Below are 20,200 nucleotides of genomic sequence, written 5' to 3'. Positions count from 1 at the left end.
GCTATATATATATATACTAAAAATATGATTTTACTCCTACCAATGTAAATCTTTGAGCCATTCAACTTCCATCCATCAAAGTTATCAAATATGTTCATGTATGAAGTGTCAATAGAGAAATACTTGCATAATTAGCTAAGAATTTCAAGAAAAACAGAACATGTGAATTCCGTTTAAAAAGAACCAGAACAAAAATTCTGATTTTATGTTTTGAATATTGTTTACAAAAATCAAGAACTGTGAAGAAAATTAATCCTCAGACAGCAACAACATTGACTAATCCATGTAAAACGTAGTTAAATTCATTCAACGATTCCATTGTCGGACCGCAAAAATAAACCTTCTTCAACTCCATAAAAGCTTGCATCGTAAGCAAGCTATCGGACCCTGCCTGGTGGCTTTCTCCGACCACTCTGTCGACTTTCAAACTCTTCGCCATCCGCTCGAGGCCGCCGTAAAGCCCACAACATCCCATTATCTGCTTCATATCGAACACCTTCTCCCCAAAATACATTCTCACCAATCCCATGAATTCTGACAGATCATCTGGAAGTTCTCTACGGGACAAAATTTTTATCAAGTATCCGAAATCATACGTGCTGTGAAAAGTTATCCACGTTCGACTTCTGTCCACCCATGTCGGAGCCAATGAAAGTCCAGAAGTCATAAAAAGCACGGCGAACTGAAAGGAATGAATTCCCATTCGCTTGTTCTTCGAAAAATCGATGCCTTGGCGCTTAAGCAAGTCTATGGATTTAGGGTTTTGGAGATCTTCGTCCACGTCAAATTCCTGGAAATTAAATTCCCATACATAGCAAAATTCACTCCCAAAATCTGGCAGATTGCCTTCTTCATCAGATAATGTGAGCCCGACCTGAATAAGTTTCATAGCGTCCACGTTCTTCTTCATGATTGAGTAGCTTTCTCCGGGAGAAAGACGAGAATAATTTAGTTTTGGATGATGGTAAATTACTCCAGGAAATTCGGTGTCCATGGAAGTGTATGGAAACAAGTGAAGAACTTTTTGAATCAAATTGAACTCGTATCCCAAATTATACTGCCATACTTCTCGCACTTTAATCGGCCGTCCCATTGTCGCTGGATTAAATTTCTTTTCTTTCATGATGAGAAGAGAAAAAATTTCAAATTATTGGGATCTTTTTGAAAAAATCTGTATTCTTTTTCCTTAACGAGAAGAGATGCCATTATATAGAGGTTCTGAGGCTTAAGATTCCCAATCGAATTAGGAAAAGAGTTTTACCAATTTTGGAAAGAACTCCATATACAATTAATAAAGAATCTAAACTGATTATGGAAACAATATTAGAATATCTGACTTATTATGGAAAGTCAGTAAGAAGACAAAATTTTTCTAAGTTTTTTTTTGTCATATTCTTCTTCTCAATAAGCTGTTAATTTGCACTTCAAGTCCTGATTCGTCAAACAAAAAAAATTCTGTTAGGAGGGCTTGTTTGGATTTCATCGTAAGTAAGTCGTATAAAGTAATGTATAAATGGATAGTAGTTGTGGAACCTTCAAAATATGTGATTAAAATTAAAGTTTAATTCGACTTTTAAGTTATAAAGATATAATAATGAAAGGTAATCAAGCTCTTAATTGCTCCATATTTTTCAAATAATAATAATAACATCAACATAGACAAAAGTACAACAAAATATTATTATTACTATTATTATTATTATTATTATTATTATTATTATTATTATTATTATTATTTGAAAACACGCTAATGAGATATTTGGACAAAATCGTGATTAAGGACAAGATATCCTATTTTATAGGAGGTCGATGATAAGAATACAATAAAAAGTTAGAGAAATAAGTGTGATGATGAGTAAAAGGCTGGAAAACGTTAGTTTAATGAAAAATTGGTGCACCAAAACAAAAATGTGATGTGAATACAACTTACCACGAAAAACACCTTTTCGTGTTTGGCGAATTTTCAAAAATTCCCTTTTTACTAGTCAAAATAGCCCAATTATAATTGTTTTTCATTTAAAATATCAAACTTTCTCCTTTACTTTATCTTGATCTAGGGATAAGCGTGATTCGATTTAGGCATTTGTGATAAATCTTCAAACAAAATCATTTAAAATAATTTAATTTTTTTCCAAACTAAACTGCTTCACTTTCTACCAAACCATTTTTTTGGTTTGACTCGGTTAAAATCACAATTTTAGCATAAAAAATAAAAAAAATACACCTAACAAGTTAAATCATAAAAATTTGTCTAAAATCTCAAGTTGAAACATAATTATTAGTATCATCAGGCGCAGAGTCAGCACCCGACAAGGGAACACGGCTGCGTATGCTGGCTCCGCGCGGAATCTACAGAACCACTGGGTTAGCCGTTCACTATGCGTAGCAGTTACAGAACCGCCTGGTCGCCTACCGCTTGGAGAAGGAGAAGGAAGAAGAAAACCCTTTTTTTGGTTTGGGCTTCAGTAAATTAAAGAAATTTTGGGCCTTTTATTATTTAGCCCAATTGTCAATTGAAATTATTCAATTTATCAAACCATTTCATTATTTCAATCGTCCAGGTCCAGCAAGAATTGTGAATTTCCCAAATCCAATTCCCCCAAATTGCCAAACCATTTTCCTCAACCTCACTTCTTCTTTCTCCAAATCGACATGACCACACTACACGACCTAGCTCCAGACTCCAAGAGGCAGACCAACGACCGCAAACTCCAACAAAGAACACATCGTTCTGCTGCCGTGAACGTCGAACGAATCGTGACCAGCCATTTGCCTTCTAGACTCTAGTCTCGACCTCACTACGGACACTACCTCAGAGTCTCAGACTGCCATTGGTGACTCTTTCTTTCCCTCTTTATTATTATTATTATTTATTTTTTTTTTTGTCTTGGTTTTGTTCTATTTTGTTTTGTCTATTTTGATTTTGTTATATTTTGTTTCGCCCCTACTAGTTTGCTACTGTCTACTGTGAGTTGTTGATGTTGAGCATTGAATAACTTAATATTAATTATGTTACGATTTATTCATTTGGAAATTTATGTTTGCGAATTGTGATTTATGAACTATGATAAGTAATTTATATTTTATCATGAGTTATGATTATTAATTGGGGAATTTATGTTTACGAAATTATATTTGCAAATTGTGATTTATGATAAGTAATTTATGTTTTGATGAGGAATGATTATTGATTTGAGAATTTATGTTTACGATTTACGAAATTATGTTTACAAATTGTGATTTATGATAAGTAATTGGGGCATTTTGCAGATTATGAAACTATTTTTTCGACCAAAACAAAAGTTCATACCCAATTCTTCTACTTCTAGTTGTGCATCTAATCCCGCCATTGATTCTAGGCTAGCACAATAGTTATCGAATAACACAAAAAAGTCCCGGACTTAATTTAATGTGGATGATCTTGTATTTAATCCAGGGATACGCCCCCTATCGAGTCATATGATCCTAATGTCAGAGATGATGTTAGGATGTCATACTTGGAGAAGGGTCCTTGTCAACCATATGGACATAATTTTTCAAGAAGACCGATGGAGAATGATAATAGATGTTTTCAGAAAGAATAGTTCTCCGAATTTTATTGGTTGGAATACAGTATAAAAAAGGATGTGACGCATTATTTGCATTATTACTTGTTCAAACCCGATAGAGTAGGTCAAGAGGGTGGACATATATTTACTAAAATCAGCTTTAGGGATTGGAAGCACAAAAAGACAATGAAAGATCATGTCGGTCTCTTTGATAGTGCTCATAATCAAGCTTTTGCAAAGTGTTCGAACTTGATGAATCAAAAGCAAAGTATCTCCTATACTATTTCTAGCCAAAGTAGTAGTCAACAACAAAGTTATAGGACCAGGTTGACTGCAATGCTAGATTGTACTAGACTCCTCTTGATGCAAGGGTTGTCATTTCATGGTCATGATAAATCGAAATAGTCTCTTAATAGAGGAAATCTAATTGAGTTACTGAACTGGTATGTAGCTCGTTGTAAGGAAATTGAAGATGCATTATTTAATAATGCTACTGAAAATGACCAAATGACTTCACCAACCATCCAAAAGGATTTGGTTAATTGTTGTGTCGTAGAGACAACAAGGGCTATTATCAATGAGATAGGTAATTCTTTGCTTTCGGTTTTGGTGGATGAGGCTCGTGATAATTTTACGAAGAAAAAAATGGCAGTTGTTTTGAGGTTTGTTGACAAAAGTGGCCAAGTGAATGAGCGTTTTTTGGGTATGTTCCATGTCACTGACACTTGTGCTTAATCACTGAAGGATGCTATTGATATAATGTTTTCTACACATGAGTTGAGCATATCTAGCCTGAGAGGTCAAGGCTATGATGGAGCAAGTAATATGTCAGATGAATTTAATGGATTGAAAGCTTTAATTCTAAGAGAGAACCCACATGCTATGTAAGTTCATTGCTCACTCACCAGCTTCATTTGGCAATTGTATTTGTGGCACGTAGAAATTGTATGCTTGGAGATTTTTTTAACGTACTTGCTATTATTGTGAATTTGGTTGGTGCATCATGTAAGCGTGTAGATGCTTTTCGAATAAGTTATCATTCTAATATTTTGGAGAAACTTAATATTGAGGAACTTACTGGTGAAAGTGGTCAGTTTCAAGAGGCACGCCCAGGTGATACTAGGTGGGGCTCACATCTACTAACAATTACTCGTTTCATTAATATATTTAATACTATCATAGATGTTCTTGAGAATATATCAGAAGATGGCATACATTCAAATAAAAAATCTTCGACCGTAAGATAGATGAATACTATGCAAGATTTTGAGTTTGTATTCAGTCTTCACTTTATATTTAAAATTCTTGTAATTAGAGATGATTTTTCACAAGCCTTACAGAAAAAGAATCAGGATATTCAGAATGCTATAGGATTATTGAATTTGTGTAAGTGTACATTGTAGAACCTGAGAGAGAATGGTTGGGATACTTTGTTGAGTAGGATGATTGAGTTTTGTGTTGATAGACATATTTTAATGCCCAATCTGGAGGATATTGTAGTAGTGAAAGTCGAACTAGGCTTTTAGCTTAGTAGGTGACTTATTTTCATTGCTTTTATGTTGATTTGTATTGTCATGCGATAGACTCAATCTTGCAAGAGTTGAATGATCGTTTTCCAGAAAAAATTACTGAGCTCTTTACTTGTATTTCATGTTTAAGACCAAGAGATTCATTTTGCAGCTTTTGATAAGAATAAATTGCTACGTCTTGCTCAGTTTTATCATTTGGACTTCAATAGAGAAGAGTTTTTATTACTTCGACCTCATCTTGATAAGTTTTTTATGCTTGTGAGAATGGACGAAACTTTCTTTAATCTTAATAGCATATCTTGTGTAGTTTAGAAGTTTGTTGAAACTAGAAGTTCCTGTTATTTTCCATTGGTTTATAGGCTGCTCATCTTGGTTTTGATTTAACTGTGGCAACTGCAAGTGTTGAAAGAGTATTTTCTGATATGAATCTAATCAAGAGTAATTTGTGCAACAAAATGGGAGATGACTGGTTGAATGACAATTTGGTGGTTTACGTGGAGAAAGTTATTTTGAAAAAAATTGAGAATGAGGCAATATTGCAACATTTTCAAAATATGAGACCCTGTAGAATGCAGTTATCTAAGTTTACAGTTTCAGAGTAACTAAGCAAGGTTGTATCGTATATTTTTTTTACTATTTTGGGTTGTATTGAAATATATTTTCATATATATACGATTTGACGTTTTAGTTCATTTACGTATATATTAAATAACTTTTATATTATGCAACCAAATTTTAATAAACGATCGGACTATTACGATCAACGGTCGACAATCAACCGTCAACCCCCCCTAACAGGACTCAGATCCTAGATTCGCCACTTAATATCATTATATACATTACAAACAAAAGTTTTACACTTTAAATCATTACAGTGCAACAATATAAAAGAAATTATTTAGCTCCTACCTCTTAGTCGAAACGAATTAGCGTAGCATCTTCGATTGCAATACATGATTATTCTCTACGTAAAGATAAGAGTATAATGTTAATTATGATTAAATAATTTAAGCAACTAATAAAAGAAAATGAATAGAAAGATAAAGTACAATAATACATTCTACAAATTTTACTAAATCATCCAATGATTTTATCTCATTCAAATATTGACGAATCATAATAGGTTCCTTATTATTATTCAACCAAATCGTAGTGCAAATCACTGAATGAGCTATCTTTGCATTCAACGAAAAAGAATCAAGAACCCAAGTACGAGTAAAAAATGTAAACTCATAATTATTTAAAAGAGCCCAACACAAATAGGGATGGCAGTGGGACGCGTTTTCTCGCCCCACCCCATCAGACATTTTTCTGCCTTGTACCTACCCCATTACCCATTTAAGGTGAGGCAAGGTGGGGTTGGCAGGGTGGGTTAGGGGCGGCGACGGGGGCTTTACCCGTTTATGTATTCTCATTTTTTTTAAATAAGTTTTTGATAATTCATTTTATTGTCCCTATTCATTAAAGTGAGACAATAATATAGCTATTAAAATTTTTAATTAATTTATTTATTTTTAAACGTTAAGTTATATATTTGGTAAACTAAGCTTTTTGTTTATCATATTTAGATAACCATCTTCTATCAGAATTAATGAAATTTTGTGAAATTTTCTATTTAAAATATTGATTTTTTTTTTTAAAAAATCAACGAGGCAGGACAGGTGTTGCTTGTCCCCGCCTCAGGGTAGAATTCCCCACCTCAAATACCTGATTAGGCGGACGGGGCCCGCATGTACCGATTTTTGACGGATTTTTTTACCATCCCTAAACATAAATCAAAATGAAACCAAAATAAATAATAATAAAATTTATCAACTAATTTAATAGATAAATAATAAATTGAATGACCTAATAAAAAAATTAAGACGCAAATAACACAAAAAGTATTGTTCAACTAAAAATTTAAGGAAGCAGCAGAGCACAAATCAAACACAAACCAACACAACTATCAATAAAATATAGTAAATAAACGAAAATTTTGGTAATTGATTTGAAAGATTGAACCAAAATCCAAAAAATTATTAATAGAAGGGAAATAAATTTTGCAAATTTCAATTTAATTCTAAATTTAATTGCCTAGTCAATTGGGATGAAAGATCGATGAATATGGTTCAACAACGGTCATTAAATACTTCAGTCAATTTAAGGTTTTTGCATTCTCAATTGGGATGATTGATCGATAATTGAGTTCGATTTAACTTGTTAATTTGTATGGATAATTGCCTAATTGGATATTGAGTTTTATTGGATTTTGATTGAGTTCAATTAAGTTGAGTCTAACATGGATGTGCCTTTTTAATTATAATGTGTTTAATTTTTAATTAGATAAGATAAAATTTTTATTTATTTATTTTCAGATTTTTTTTGAACAATTAGACTATTTGAAAATGGTTTGAAAAAATGAAACATAAATCAAACAACTTAGAAATGATTTGGTTAAGTTCAAAATCAAATCGTTGACAGATTCACATAAATCCAAATCAATGATTTCAAAAGCTGTTTCGATTCGATTTTATGACTTGAGGGTTCGTTATTCAGCCTTACATTATGTAGTGAGTGGACTGAAACCCCCCGCCCCCCATATATCTGTAGTAATTTTGAACTTCAGTTGCAATCTGTGGAGGTGTTTTGACTTGAATTCGTAATTTTCCAAGATGGATTGAGAACACAACTGTTGGTGTAAAATATGCCCCTGTTTGAGCCCGTTAATTGGAAAAATTGCAACATCAGTCTCTAACTTTTTCTTTTTTTGCAGAATTTACTATAATCTTCATTTTGTACCAGTGAAGGTCCCTAACCTTTTATAAATATGTACCTAAGGTCCATCTAGATGGAAACCGTCTAAAACACTGTCAGTTGATCGAAAAATTTCTTGAATAATCTGCTACCGCGATGGTTTTATTGGACATTGATACCTTTTTGGACAGTGTTTTTGGATGATGATTTAGATAGTTTTATTGGATGATAATTTTTTAATTTTTCCGATCAACTGACAGTATTTCGGACTATTTTTGTCCAAATGGACCTCAAGTGTATATTTATGAAAGGTTAGGAGCCTCCGTTGGCACAAAATGAAGGTCAGGGTGAAGTCTGCAAAAAATGAAAAGGTTAGGAACCGTTGCTGCATTTTTTTCCCATTAATTTCTTGAAATTTATTATGGAATAAATTGATGAGAAATGTATGGTTAAAAAAAACGAAAACTTTTTGATTTATGTATAATATTATTTTAATAAAGAATGTGTGGTTGAAAATAAGTACCGTAGAAAAAATAATGAGAAGAATCAGAAAATTTGGGGCTCAAACAAGGGCTAAGTTTGCATGGATAAAGTCATAAAACACGACTCAATGCTTTTAGAAGCCTCACGTTTTCCGTCAGGTTGTCATTTATAACAAAAAACAAGATCCATCCTGATCGAGTAAGCCTATTTAGCTATTTAGATTTTAATTTTTTTAAAAAAAACACACATTTAAAGCTTTGGTATTCTTTCGACAAGGTACATCAAATCATTTACAAGTCAAGCTACCCAAACGTACCCCATCCACGTAATAGTAACATGTCCCCACAAGGGCTTCAGATCTTAAGACATGTCTCCCTCCATCGTTTGTGAATCTTTCATCAATGTCATTGGAGAGCTACTACACGTACAAAAACTTTACAGACTACACACGTGACAAGGAGGTGGTCATTTTTGAGCACTATTTTATTCCACATGGTACCAGTAGGTCTCATGTTCCATGTGAAACTTCTGTATGATTTTTGTACAACTAGAATTATTCCATTGGTAAGTACTTTACATAAGGCCCACATTGCATTCAAGGTAAAGGTTTATGATAACTTCTATATAATTCAGACATTGTCCCTTATATATAGATTCTTTTTATAATTATTCTTCTCACAGATACTAACTCATGCAAGAGGGAGAACAAAGGACTCATTTCTGCCCCCTCATTGCACGTATTGGAGCAACAGGAAAACATTGCCAGAGGGCAAATCTCACCGTCCAAATTCGTTGCCATACTGAGGACTGAATCTACCTAGTGAAAAAGTGATTTAACCATACAATATTATTATTCAATAAAATCATTTTTTGATGGAAATTAAAATAAATGTTTTAATAAATTAAAGTCAACAATTAATTTTAATTACACATTTCATGAGACCTATAATTTTTCAATCATTTATTTCATCAACTTATATCAAAATTTGATTTTAATCCGCACTAAACATGGGCAAACTTCGAAAAGCATTTATTTTTCTTTAGACTCTCGTGCCAATCAATAGTAACTTTTAAGTGATTTTAATCTCTGAATTCTATAAAAATATGTGAATAATAAATTGGTAATAAATTTGGACATGTAAATTTTAGAATAAATGCCAACAGCAGTCCATAACTTTTTCAAGTTTATTAGACTTCATCTAATTTGTGTCAATGAAAAATATAACATTTCAAAAATATGCAACAGATGTCGAAAGGATGATTGTTAGTTGACCAGTGAAGTTGATTTTGACCAAATTTAAAATGGGTAAAATTGTAACGTAAGAATTATCACATTATATAAACAAACAAAAAAAATCTGAAAAAAAAATTAAATAATAATAATAAAAAAAAAGGTTGGGATTGCTTGCTGCAAATTTTCCTAAATTCTATAAATGTGTAAATAAACATAATAATGCTTATTGGATAAGGACAATGACCTGGATGGGATTACTATGCGGTGTGATAGACATCGATTGGATGTTGGTTTTTTATTTATATTTATTTTTATTAAAGCTATTCAATCATGTATTGACAAGTATCCCTCAATTATTGAGTCTGTCATTATAGCAATATTGAAATAAAAATTATGTTTAATCATCTTAGAAAAAGTTAAACAGCCGAGCTGCATTCTTTTGAAAAAAAAAATGCATATTTTAACAGTGCTTTGATATTATTTCAACCACACATTTTTCAATAAAATAATATTATAAGTAAATTCAAAAAAATTTCTTATTTTTTAACCACATATTCCTCATCAATATACTATTCAAAAATTCATTTTTTCCTCAAAAATCGGACTCAAACAAGGGCACAGTGTCAAAAACTTTGATTGCTTGATTGATTGGGCTTTAGTTTTTTTGTAGGCCTTTTTGTGCAGATTGGGACTATCCTCTTAGATGTAATATTAGCCCTTGTTTGACCCCGTTATAAAGAGATTTTGGAAAAAATATATTTTGAAATGATAATTTTTTGAAAAATATATGATTATAAAGTAAGAAAAAATCGAGATAATGTGTAATATTATTTTATTAGAGAATATGTGGTTGATAAGAAGTGAGTAAAAAATGAAATTATAGGCTCTGTTTGAGCCCCATTTTTATTTCATTAAAATGAAAAATATGATCGTTATCCATCATATTCAGCCACCATTTTTGAATTTCTATCTCTTGTGTGGGGCCATAACAACTCTATTTTTCATTCTCATTATACAAATAATGTGGCTCAAACGGACTCATAACTTTGTTTGGATAATATTTTATTAAGAGCCTGTTTGTGAGTGATTCTTTCTTCTAAAAAATTGATTTTTTGGCTGTTATTTTATTATTTCAGCAGTTATATTTGACTTCTTCTTTCACAGGTGGATCCCACTTTCCTCCAATGGTCAAAAAATCAATTCTCAAAATCACTCCCAAATAGGCTCTAAAAATATTTTTTTATTTTTATTTTTTTCAATCACTCATTCTTTAATAAAATAATAAAACACATAAATTTAAAACTTTTTTTTCTTTTTCTTTTTAACAATACACTCTTAAAAAAAATATATATATTTCTTGAAATTTGATTTTAATGAAGTCCAAGTCCCAAATCTATAAATACAAGAAAATACATAAAAGCGCCTTTTGAAATAGGATTGATGTTGGTGGGACCATAAATCAACGTGAACCAATGTTATTTCATTTTTGGATAGAGAATCCTGAGCCACTAATTCCTCTGCCCACAATTCTCAGCCACAAATCATTTCTCTCTCCCGAAAGGACTTTCTTTTCCTAATCTTCCAAATATACCCTTTGACTACTATTCAGTTTTACGCAACTGTAGAGAGTCACAAGAGGGCTTTTCCGTCACTTCAGATATAGTGCTTTAATCTATTGCACATAATCTTTGTTCTATAAATTCAGGAGTTCCGTGCCATTAGGCCCACCGTAGTTTGCTCGATTAGTCGCCATATTTTCCTGATTAACTTCCAAAATTCGTGACTGTTTTAGTTCATCAATCACCTTTTTACTCAGGTATGTATCTATTTTTTTTTTAAATTCAATTTTTCTGTGGCTTGAAGTTCAGAATTTAATGGATGACAATTTTTCTGTGGCTTGAAGTTCAGAATTTAATGGATGACAGCTGAAATTTTACTCATTTGGATGTACTCTTGTAATTGGATTTGCATTCTTTTTTTATGTCCATGTGATTTTTATTTGAGCCTTTAAAGAAATTTGTGCGATTGAAATTGAAAGGCTGGTGGTCGCCTCTACAAATTCTCTATGTATGATTTTATTGTCTGGTTAAGCTTCATTTTATGTTATACTGTTGGTATCCACGCATATTTTTCCCTAAAACTAAAAAAAGGAAGGAATTATACACTAGTGATTCTAGTTTATTACCTTGAATCTTGATTACTAATTGAAATACCCATCCTTTGTTTCAAGACGAATATCCACTGGCATGATCTAATTGGTATTAGAGGATAACGTTGACATGACGGTGAAATCGAAACAAAATACCACTCCCTTGTGTCGTTATTACTAAAACATAATCATATTCAGACGGCGGCATTAATTTCCTGGATGCCGAAACACAAAATTGAAGGAAAAGTCATTATCATTTCACATGTTAGAATTTTTGAGCTTGGTATAGTGGCAAATGGGAAATACTATTCAGCCCTCGTTTGGTCCCCATTTTCGGAAAATGAAAATGAGTGGAATAGTATTTTTTTGAAAAATGAATGGTTGAAAAAGAATGAAAAGTTTTCGATTTACGTGTAATATTATTTTATGAAAGATTGTGTGGTTGAAAATAGGAAAGAGAAAAATGGAATGTAATGTAATGAAATTTAATGGGGGCCAAACGAGGGCTCAATGTACTCAAACTTTTGGAAATGGTGCCTACTAGATACATATTAGTGTGATCCTTAATGAACTATTTGATACATATTGATCTGATTCTGTTCAATTTCTATTAGAGGTTAAGGATAAAAATATTCATTTTCTTATAAAGAGAACTTTTCACCAAACTCCTCATCACTCTCCTAAACACTCACGAACTCTGACCCTGTTTCTTTCCTCCTTGCATGAAAATCCAAATCTCCTTCGTCCGTCCACCCCTTGAATCCCACGGCCATAATCATTAGTCATCTCAAACCCTAAATAAAATTCTCCATCTTTCTGGAGATCTCTGGTACCATCTTTGTCTGTGATGAGCTCCCAAAACCAACACCTCCTTGTTCAACTCTGCTTTCAACTCTAAACCATTTTTGGCATTTGGTTTAGAAAAATTGTCTATCAAGTATTGAATTTCAGTTGTTTCTATCTTTCTGTGCTTATGGAACTCAGTTGGAAAGAAATGCATACTGCATGTAATTTGAATCGTTAATTTCAGAAGACACAATTTATCCTAAACCACATATAACTGAATGAAATCTGGCCAGTGCATACCTCTTAGGCCATTGACAGGCAAACTACCTGACAATTCTCAGTTTATCAAATGGACTTTTACCCTTTTCAAAAAATGATGCATTTTTAAAGGGACATAGGGAATGCTAATTTTGGGAGTTTTTGGAGTTAAAAGAACGGATAGATTAATATGACTTACATAAATCATTGTGTAGATAAGAAAAAAGTCAAGAGGATGTTTATTTTGAGAGGGATTGAAAGGTAAGGGATTAGATAAAGTTTTCCATTCTGAAAAGTGGAACTCTATATTACTATCTTGAATAATTAATGTGAGTGGAAAAGACAAGAAGAGCAATGGTAATAATAAAAGCATACTAGATAAATGTCGCTTGGGCAGCATAAAAGTGTAAACTGATTCACATGATTGAGTGATATAGGCCTTTGTGACAGACTCTAATAAAGTGGAGCATAACATCAATATACTAAACTGTTATCAGTCTTCTTGTATGTGTAGGTGATAATATCGTTTGGGCAAATTCAATGGATTGGTACTTTGGAAGTGATATTGAAGATCTTGTCGTGCCAAATAATAAGGAGATGTCTGACATGATTCCATCACCATATAGTTTGTCTCCTTGGGAGAACGCAACATTTGGAAGCTTCAATTCCCCTAAGAAATGCAGAATTGCAGGAACGGAAGAACTTCCATTGAGTGGGACCACTTTTTCTAGCGAAGTTGACCAGCTCTGTAGTACAAGGGTCTGTATAGGTTTGCAAGATGATTTTTATCAATGGAGCACTTCTCCTCGTGAACAGTTGGATTTTCAACTCAATGACGTTGCCAGATTTGATGAGGCTGATGACATTTTCGTGTACAAGCTTAGCTTCTGGGCTTAAGATACTTGATTTCATGCATCATGGATCATGCATGTGCATCTTATGCTTTATTAAATGTTTCAAAGTTTCATGCTCAAGGTAAGCTGTTATTTAGGAACAGTAGCCTTAGTGATTTGTTGGTAGACAGAAATTTTAAAGTTGATTGGCTGATCGTCGATTGATTGAAGCTCTGGCTTTTCTACTGTTCTATCCTATCACTGAAATTGTAAAAGTGATGTGATTAGAGTGTTGTGCTTATTAGAGAAAATACAGCAGTGGTGGCCTGAGCTGACCATTTTGTATGGACACTTTGCAACGAAATCATTGCACTTAAAATTTTAAATTTTACATTTCTTTGGGCTTCAAGCACAGTTAAAACAATTTTCATGGCATATCAATTTCAGAGATTATTAAAACACGTTTTTGATGTTAAAACTGTTTTATCATTTTTGTATAAATTACGCTCCTGAAGTTCAACTCTTCTGCTACTTATTTTGCAGGCAATCATTACTTGAAGAGAATGGAAGTGGAATCCATGCTGCTAGTTCAGTTAATTTTTCACCAACATCCAGCAATGAATATATGACGCCATCAAATCTTTCAAGAGATCTAATTTCAGAGTCTAAGACTGTTCAAGACCATATAGACAATACCGGACACTCGCAGGATCTAGAAAAATACACTTTTTCTGCCTCACCAGACTGCAAGAATGAAGCAAAAAATGATCCCTTTACGCTGGCAACGGTGAGCATTCTTTCATAAATGCGTAAGCAACTAAGTACAAGAGATATCTTTAGAAGAACATGGTATAATGTCTAATTAATCTAATATTGATTTTGGATTCACAATTTTCAATTGGTGAGAAGAACTCTGGTTTTCGGACATGTTTTGGTGGATGCTAATTCCGGTGGATATCAATATAACCATGTAGTTAAAATTTTTTGTCATATTCATGATTTTCGTTCGAAACATTGACATGGCTGTTCAAGGCCTGATTTGCTGAACATTTTTAATCTTGGTAATTGTTGTTCAAGGCAATGGAGGTTGACGTCCCCTTCTCATTGGAGCACAACAGTGCAGATAAGCACATCACAGAGGAGAAAATATCCTTGGAGGAATCTGTATATTTGGAGCTTAGAAGCTTGACTGTGCAGGTGAGAATGCTAGATATCTAGAAGTGCTAAACCACGTCAATAAAATATGGGATGCTCACAAGTTAGTTTCTTAATCCTATCTTGCTAGTTGACGGATAATACTAGAATTTGCATTCGTGATGCCCTTTACCGCCTTGCGAAAAACTCAAAACATGAAGAAACCAAGCAGGAAGGCAATGAAGCACCAGCAGAGTGTTCACCGACAGCCTATAGTGAAACATCTAGGTAAATGCTATATATTGCTGAACTTTCTCATGCTCACTTGTTTTACTCAATTAGAATGGATATATCACAGTAGGAGTATGTGAGTAGAATATTGTTAATTTTGGGTTTAAGAAAGTCATTTACTAATTAGGACTCTTGCGTGGCATCTATAAACTGTCAGCTTACAGTTTTGAGACCTTTTGTGAACTGAAATTTGATAATATTTTTTAGATTCCTTTTATCTCACGTGGAGTTATTTACTGACGAGGACTCGTGATTTGTGAAGCCTGTATAATGTAAATTTTATTGCTTTTGTGGTCCTTCGTTATTAGTATGCTTCTCCATTCTGCTAATCAAATTTAGCATGGGGTAAGTTAATATTCAAATGTAGAACAGTGTCCAATAATTCTGTTTTTGTAGAATTCATAACTGTTGTATGATGAGATTCTGCAAGCTCCTATTTTTTTATTGATGGTTAGAACCATCCAATTAGTGTCCTATACATCTATTGATTCATCCATCTCTGGCCATCAAAATATAATGTAATTATTCAGAATTGCTGTAACTGTTTGATCCAAGTTTCGAACTCCTTGAGAATGATTGAAGAGGGTGTTTGTAAATATTTAATATTCCTCCATCAAATGCTTTGTAATGAAGCTTTGCAGCTGGGGATAAGTGGGGGATGGTAGTGCTAGCGTACTGAAGCTTGAGTGATATATCCTTGGGGTGACATTTATAGGCCTCCCGTCAATATTTGAAGAATTAAGCAATTTATCACATGACTGCTTTGCGAATGAACACGTCCTATACATGGAACCTTCTCTACGTTACACACAGATTTCATATATTACTATTTGATAAACCCCCGTCATGTTAACTAGTTCCAAACACGATTTACTAGTTTTGGTTGTGATTAGTTTGTATTTGATTCACTTTGGATTAGGTATAAAGCTAGGATTTTAGTAGTCAAGCGTGTATATCTAAGTATATGATATTTCCAAGTGAGATTATTATTCTAACTGAGATTAGCCATTGACCATGGCAATTAGTCCTGGATGACTAAGCTACTGCTAATGAGAGCATGCCAGTTGACACGTTGGGAAAGGTTAAACGATATGATGACTAAAGTTAGGACTTCAGAATGGAATTGATGAGTGTGATATTTTGGGTGAAGAGTTGGTGGCTTGTATCTGCTGCGCCCTCTCTTTAGACCTCATTTTTGGCTGAAAAGAGCGGAGAAGGAAATGTGAAGCAGAAGATAATAGAAGAGGAAGAAGAGTGAAAGGCCTGTAAAGAAGTGAAAAAAAAAAATAAAAAAAATAAAAAAATACACCTGCAGTGAAGGGAATAGAGTAACATGGGGGAGGAGACATAGAGACAACGAGATAAATATGATAGATAGAAAATAGTGAATTATGCATCATAGTCTTTTGTCACTCACTGTTTCGTGCTGAAAAGCTTCAACTTCACTAGGGAGAGGGGTTTATCACAGCCTTACTTCGCTTTCTACCTTTTATCAATGCTTTGACGTGAGTATCTTCACTATGCACTTTGAGAAACTCTTATGGAACCTAACTCTAGATTCTGTTGGACCACCAGTCTCATGTGAGATGACGTGTCTTCAATACTCCTGTAGTTGATTGTGCATGAGTGTTGTAAGTTCCTCTTGTTCACAATTTTGTGTCTTTATTACAACAGTTGCACATCGACCTTGTGAATGAACTGGTAGCATTTCCGAGCCTAGTTCAGTTGACCCATCCATTTAATGGATACCATCTGTTCATTTTAGATCACGAATTCTCAAGATGGCAAGTCGATAAATGATTGTGGACCTAGAAGACTGGAAAAGAATTTGCTTTGAGAAGGGTATACTAGGGTGTCTGGTAACGTTTTGGATGGTTGAGATCATCGTTGAGTATCGTTACTCAACTGGTTTTACTAACCACTTGAGCTTTGAAGCTTAAGAATTCCCTGGGTGATTTGAAATATTATTACACGCATATCCAAATCTTTTCTTTATTTTTTAATCACACATTTTTCATCAAAACACTATTCCCCCCCCCCCCAACCCAAAACCCAAAAAAAAGGGTTGTTTGAGGCTTTGAGCTATAGATACATTTCTTTATGTACTTGTGGGGGTTCGCCGGCGTTAACTAGTTTTTGTCACCTGAAGAATGAGTATTATTGATATAAGTTTAATTAATAGATGCATCTTTCTTCACGTCCAGGTTGGATGATACTGATGAAGAAGAGTCAACAAATGCAATTGATAGAACAGTTGCTAATCTCTTGTTCCACAACATCAATATTTACAACCCCGCTGCTACTGAAACGGAGGATGAAGTGAAATGCTGTTTTTACAATCACAATCCGTGTTTCTCTATTTCCTCTCATGGCGCCGTTCCTGATGGTGAAGCAGAAGTCCCGATATTTGATAATGGTCTTTCTTATTCGACCAAAATGGTTGATGGTGACTAGTGCTCCTATCCTGCATTGATTTGAAACGATCTGAATCAACAACCTCATTTAGCATATTATGAGTTTTCTCAAGATTCTGATGTTTCTGATATCGAGTTGTGTTTTATGATACTTATCCAGCATCTGAAATGGGAATCCTCGAATATATTTTATGTATATGTTGAAATTTCCTTTCAGTTCTCACTGTTGTGGGTGTTTATTTGTTTGGTGAATACTTGCTACCATAATTCCTAGTCAATTTTGTGTAGAATTCAAACTTTTATTAGAGTTTCAAATTTCAAAAATCCAATATTTTATTTTATTTTATTTTGATTCTGGCAGAGGAGTTGCAGTGGTAACGAAGAAATACCTACAATGAATACTGTTCTTGTGAAGGCAATCCCAGCAAACTGTTAATAATCGATGTAAATAAATTCTACCAAATTGTCGATTCGAACTAAGTCGGCAAACATGGAGTTGACTATTTTGGTTGACAATTAATTGTTTAATGAAGAAACAAGACGTTTCGAATGGAGCAAAGGCTCTAACGGGGACTTTTTATTGAAGAATTGACATATGAGTTTTTAATAAGAGAACTCAACTAGCATTTTAATTTAAAAGTGAATCAACATGTTACTTTATTATGAAGAATTTTAATTAAGATTGGACATAACATAAAATAAAAGTACAGAGTCAAAATATTTATTTAAAGATCCTTATAAGCACATTGTAAAGTTTTAGCCAAGGGCTTATTAAGAGAATTTGGGAGAAGTTGGGTGTCTTTGTTTAAGTAACGGTACATCCGAATAATCAAACGTAGTAAGAGATCAGGGTCACAAGAAAGAGCTGAGTTAACTAGGCTCGATAATTGTGAGAAGCAACATAAAAGTTTCGTAAGTATTATTGCCTTCCATCCATAGAGTAATTGCAGCTTGAAAGTTCTAAATTTACAAAAAAGAGTAAGAAATTCGGTCCACGTTTGGTTTAAATAAAAATCAGATTTTTAGACCGTTAGAAATTTTTTTCCCCCTAATTTTTCAATATTAACAGTTATTTTCCATTTCCAATGTTTAATAATTGGATAATGCTTTGTTGCCAGATAACTATGCCTTTTACTTTCAACCCAAAGCAGAGATTTCCGCCTAAATTCAAGAGAACTAACAAACAGAAAAACAAATTATAGTTATTTAATTACTCTTTTTGGCCAAGTGATTATAATTAATTATAAGTTTTTAAGTCAATCATCGCATAGTAGTAAACCACTCTGAATTGATCAACAAAAAACGTGCTTCCCATTATTTCCTCTTCTTATATACACAATAGCCTGCACATTTTTCCGTTCATCAATACCAAGATGCCAACACCTAAGCACAAAATGCCCACTCCAAAGCGGCGGCCACCGCCTCCGCCGGCCCCGAATGTGGTGGCACCAGCTGAGAATTCACCTCCCAAGCCTCAAGTCACTCTACAAGAACCATCCCGTAAAAAGAATCCCTCCAAGTCCACTAAACTTTTCCAGCGTGTCCGATCAGTTTTCCGGTCATTTCCCGTCATCAATCCTCCATGCAAGATGCCTGTTCCGATCCACGATGGCCATATTCACGGCGGAAAACAGCTGACCGGAACCCTATTCGGGCACCGGAAATCTCGTGTAAACATAGCAATTCAAGAAAACCCCAGGTGCCTTCCGGTTCTTGTCCTTGAACTCTCAATTCAAACTGGAAAACTCCTTCAAGATATGGGATTGGGACTTGTTCGAATTGCACTCGAATGCGAAAAACACCCTACTGAGAAAATCAAGCTGATGGACGAACCTATCTGGACTATGTACTGCAATGGAAGAAAAGCTGGATATGCAGTAAAAAGAGACGTGACGGATGATGATTTGAAGGCTATTCAAATGCTTCATGCAGTGTCAATGGGAGCCGGAGTTCTTCCCGGTGATGCCGCAGACTTGCCGGAAGGGGAGCTGACATATTTGAGAGCTTATTTTGAACGAGTGACTGGATCGAAGGATTCAGAGACGTATTACATGATGAATCCAGATGGAAATAGTGGGCCTGAACTGAGTATTTTCTTTGTTAGAGTCTGATCAATTAATTAATAATTGAAAAACATTTATATCTGTCTGGGTCTTGTGGTTTGTTTATTTAGAGTTATGTTATATATTGAGATTAAGAAATTTATCATCAATATTGTTATTGAGATCATTATTGCATGCATGTATATTTCTGTTTTTTGATTAATTACATATGTAGGGGAAGATTGGAAAGAAGGAAAAACCTGTAGGCCCTGTCCTAACAGTTTGGACAGGGCCTACGTGGCTTTGTACGTCCAACATAGTGTTTGAAAAGAATCGGTTTGGACAGGGCCAACGCACGTGGCCTTGTCCGTCTAGCACGGTTCTTGAAAAGAATCAGTTTGGACAGGGTCTACGTGGCCTTGTCCATCCAGCACGGTTCTTGAAAAGAATCACTTGTTCAATCACTTCATACTTTGTCTAAATGATTAAGGCGGTTTAACGTGATACAAGAGTTGATGAGAATCCAGCATCTGAAATGGGAATCCTCGAATATATTTTATGTATATGTTGAAATTTCCTTTCAGTTCTCACTGTTGTGGGTGTTTATTTGTTTGGTGAATACTTGCTACCATAATTCCTAGTCAATTTTGTGTAGAATTCAAACTTTTATTAGAGTTTCAAATTTCAAAAATCCAATATTTTATTTTATTTTGATTCTGGCAGAGGAGTTGCAGTGGTAACGAAGAAATACCTACAATGAATA

The 20,200-nt window shown here is 33.9% G+C and overlaps 4 protein-coding genes across 6 annotated transcripts; 3 read left to right on the top strand and 1 right to left on the bottom strand.

Annotated features, from left to right (window-relative positions):
- Positions 1-256: 256 nt before the first annotated feature.
- LOC111377795 (probable CCR4-associated factor 1 homolog 11) lies at positions 257-1,093 on the bottom strand. The gene has a single exon (XM_023000922.1). It carries the CDS (start codon positions 1,091-1,093, stop codon positions 257-259), a length of 837 nt encoding a protein of 278 aa, XP_022856690.1.
- Positions 1,094-2,652: 1,559 nt separating this feature from the next.
- On the top strand, positions 2,653-6,296 carry LOC111377785. Its single transcript, XM_023000913.1, has 10 exons — positions 2,653-2,739; positions 3,271-3,359; positions 3,437-3,567; positions 4,000-4,232; positions 4,293-4,432; positions 4,489-4,671; positions 4,864-4,934; positions 5,229-5,380; positions 5,437-5,580; positions 6,231-6,296. The coding sequence occupies exons 1-10, from the start codon at positions 2,653-2,655 to the stop codon at positions 6,294-6,296; spliced, it is 1,296 nt and encodes a 431-aa protein (XP_022856681.1).
- Positions 6,297-11,219: 4,923 nt separating this feature from the next.
- Positions 11,220-17,685, top strand: LOC111384252 (protein LNK4). Of its 3 annotated transcripts, none has more exons than XM_023008517.1 (6): positions 11,220-11,346; positions 13,221-13,595; positions 14,100-14,343; positions 14,634-14,753; positions 14,842-14,978; positions 17,186-17,685. In XM_023008517.1, exons 2-6 carry the CDS (start codon positions 13,264-13,266, stop codon positions 17,433-17,435), a joined length of 1,083 nt encoding a protein of 360 aa, XP_022864285.1. In that variant the 5' UTR covers positions 11,220-11,346; positions 13,221-13,263; the 3' UTR covers positions 17,436-17,685. The 3 variants fall into 3 exon arrangements, with proteins under 3 accessions (XP_022864285.1, XP_022864282.1, XP_022864289.1); XM_023008514.1 differs by having other exon boundaries at positions 11,235-11,346; positions 13,238-13,595; XM_023008521.1 differs by lacking the exon at positions 11,220-11,346 and having other exon boundaries at positions 13,254-13,698.
- Positions 17,686-18,683: 998 nt separating this feature from the next.
- LOC111384266 (protein MIZU-KUSSEI 1-like) lies at positions 18,684-19,601 on the top strand. Its single transcript, XM_023008532.1, has one exon. The coding sequence runs from the start codon at positions 18,769-18,771 to the stop codon at positions 19,504-19,506; it is 738 nt and encodes a 245-aa protein (XP_022864300.1). The 5' UTR covers positions 18,684-18,768; the 3' UTR covers positions 19,507-19,601.
- The last annotated feature ends 599 nt before the right edge of the window (positions 19,602-20,200 follow it).

This window comes from Olea europaea, chromosome 3, assembly GCF_002742605.1.
Source record: "Olea europaea var. sylvestris chromosome 3, O_europaea_v1, whole genome shotgun sequence".
Classification (NCBI taxonomy): Eukaryota; Viridiplantae; Streptophyta; class Magnoliopsida; order Lamiales; family Oleaceae; genus Olea; species Olea europaea.
This window is presented reverse-complemented; position numbering and strand designations above follow the sequence as displayed.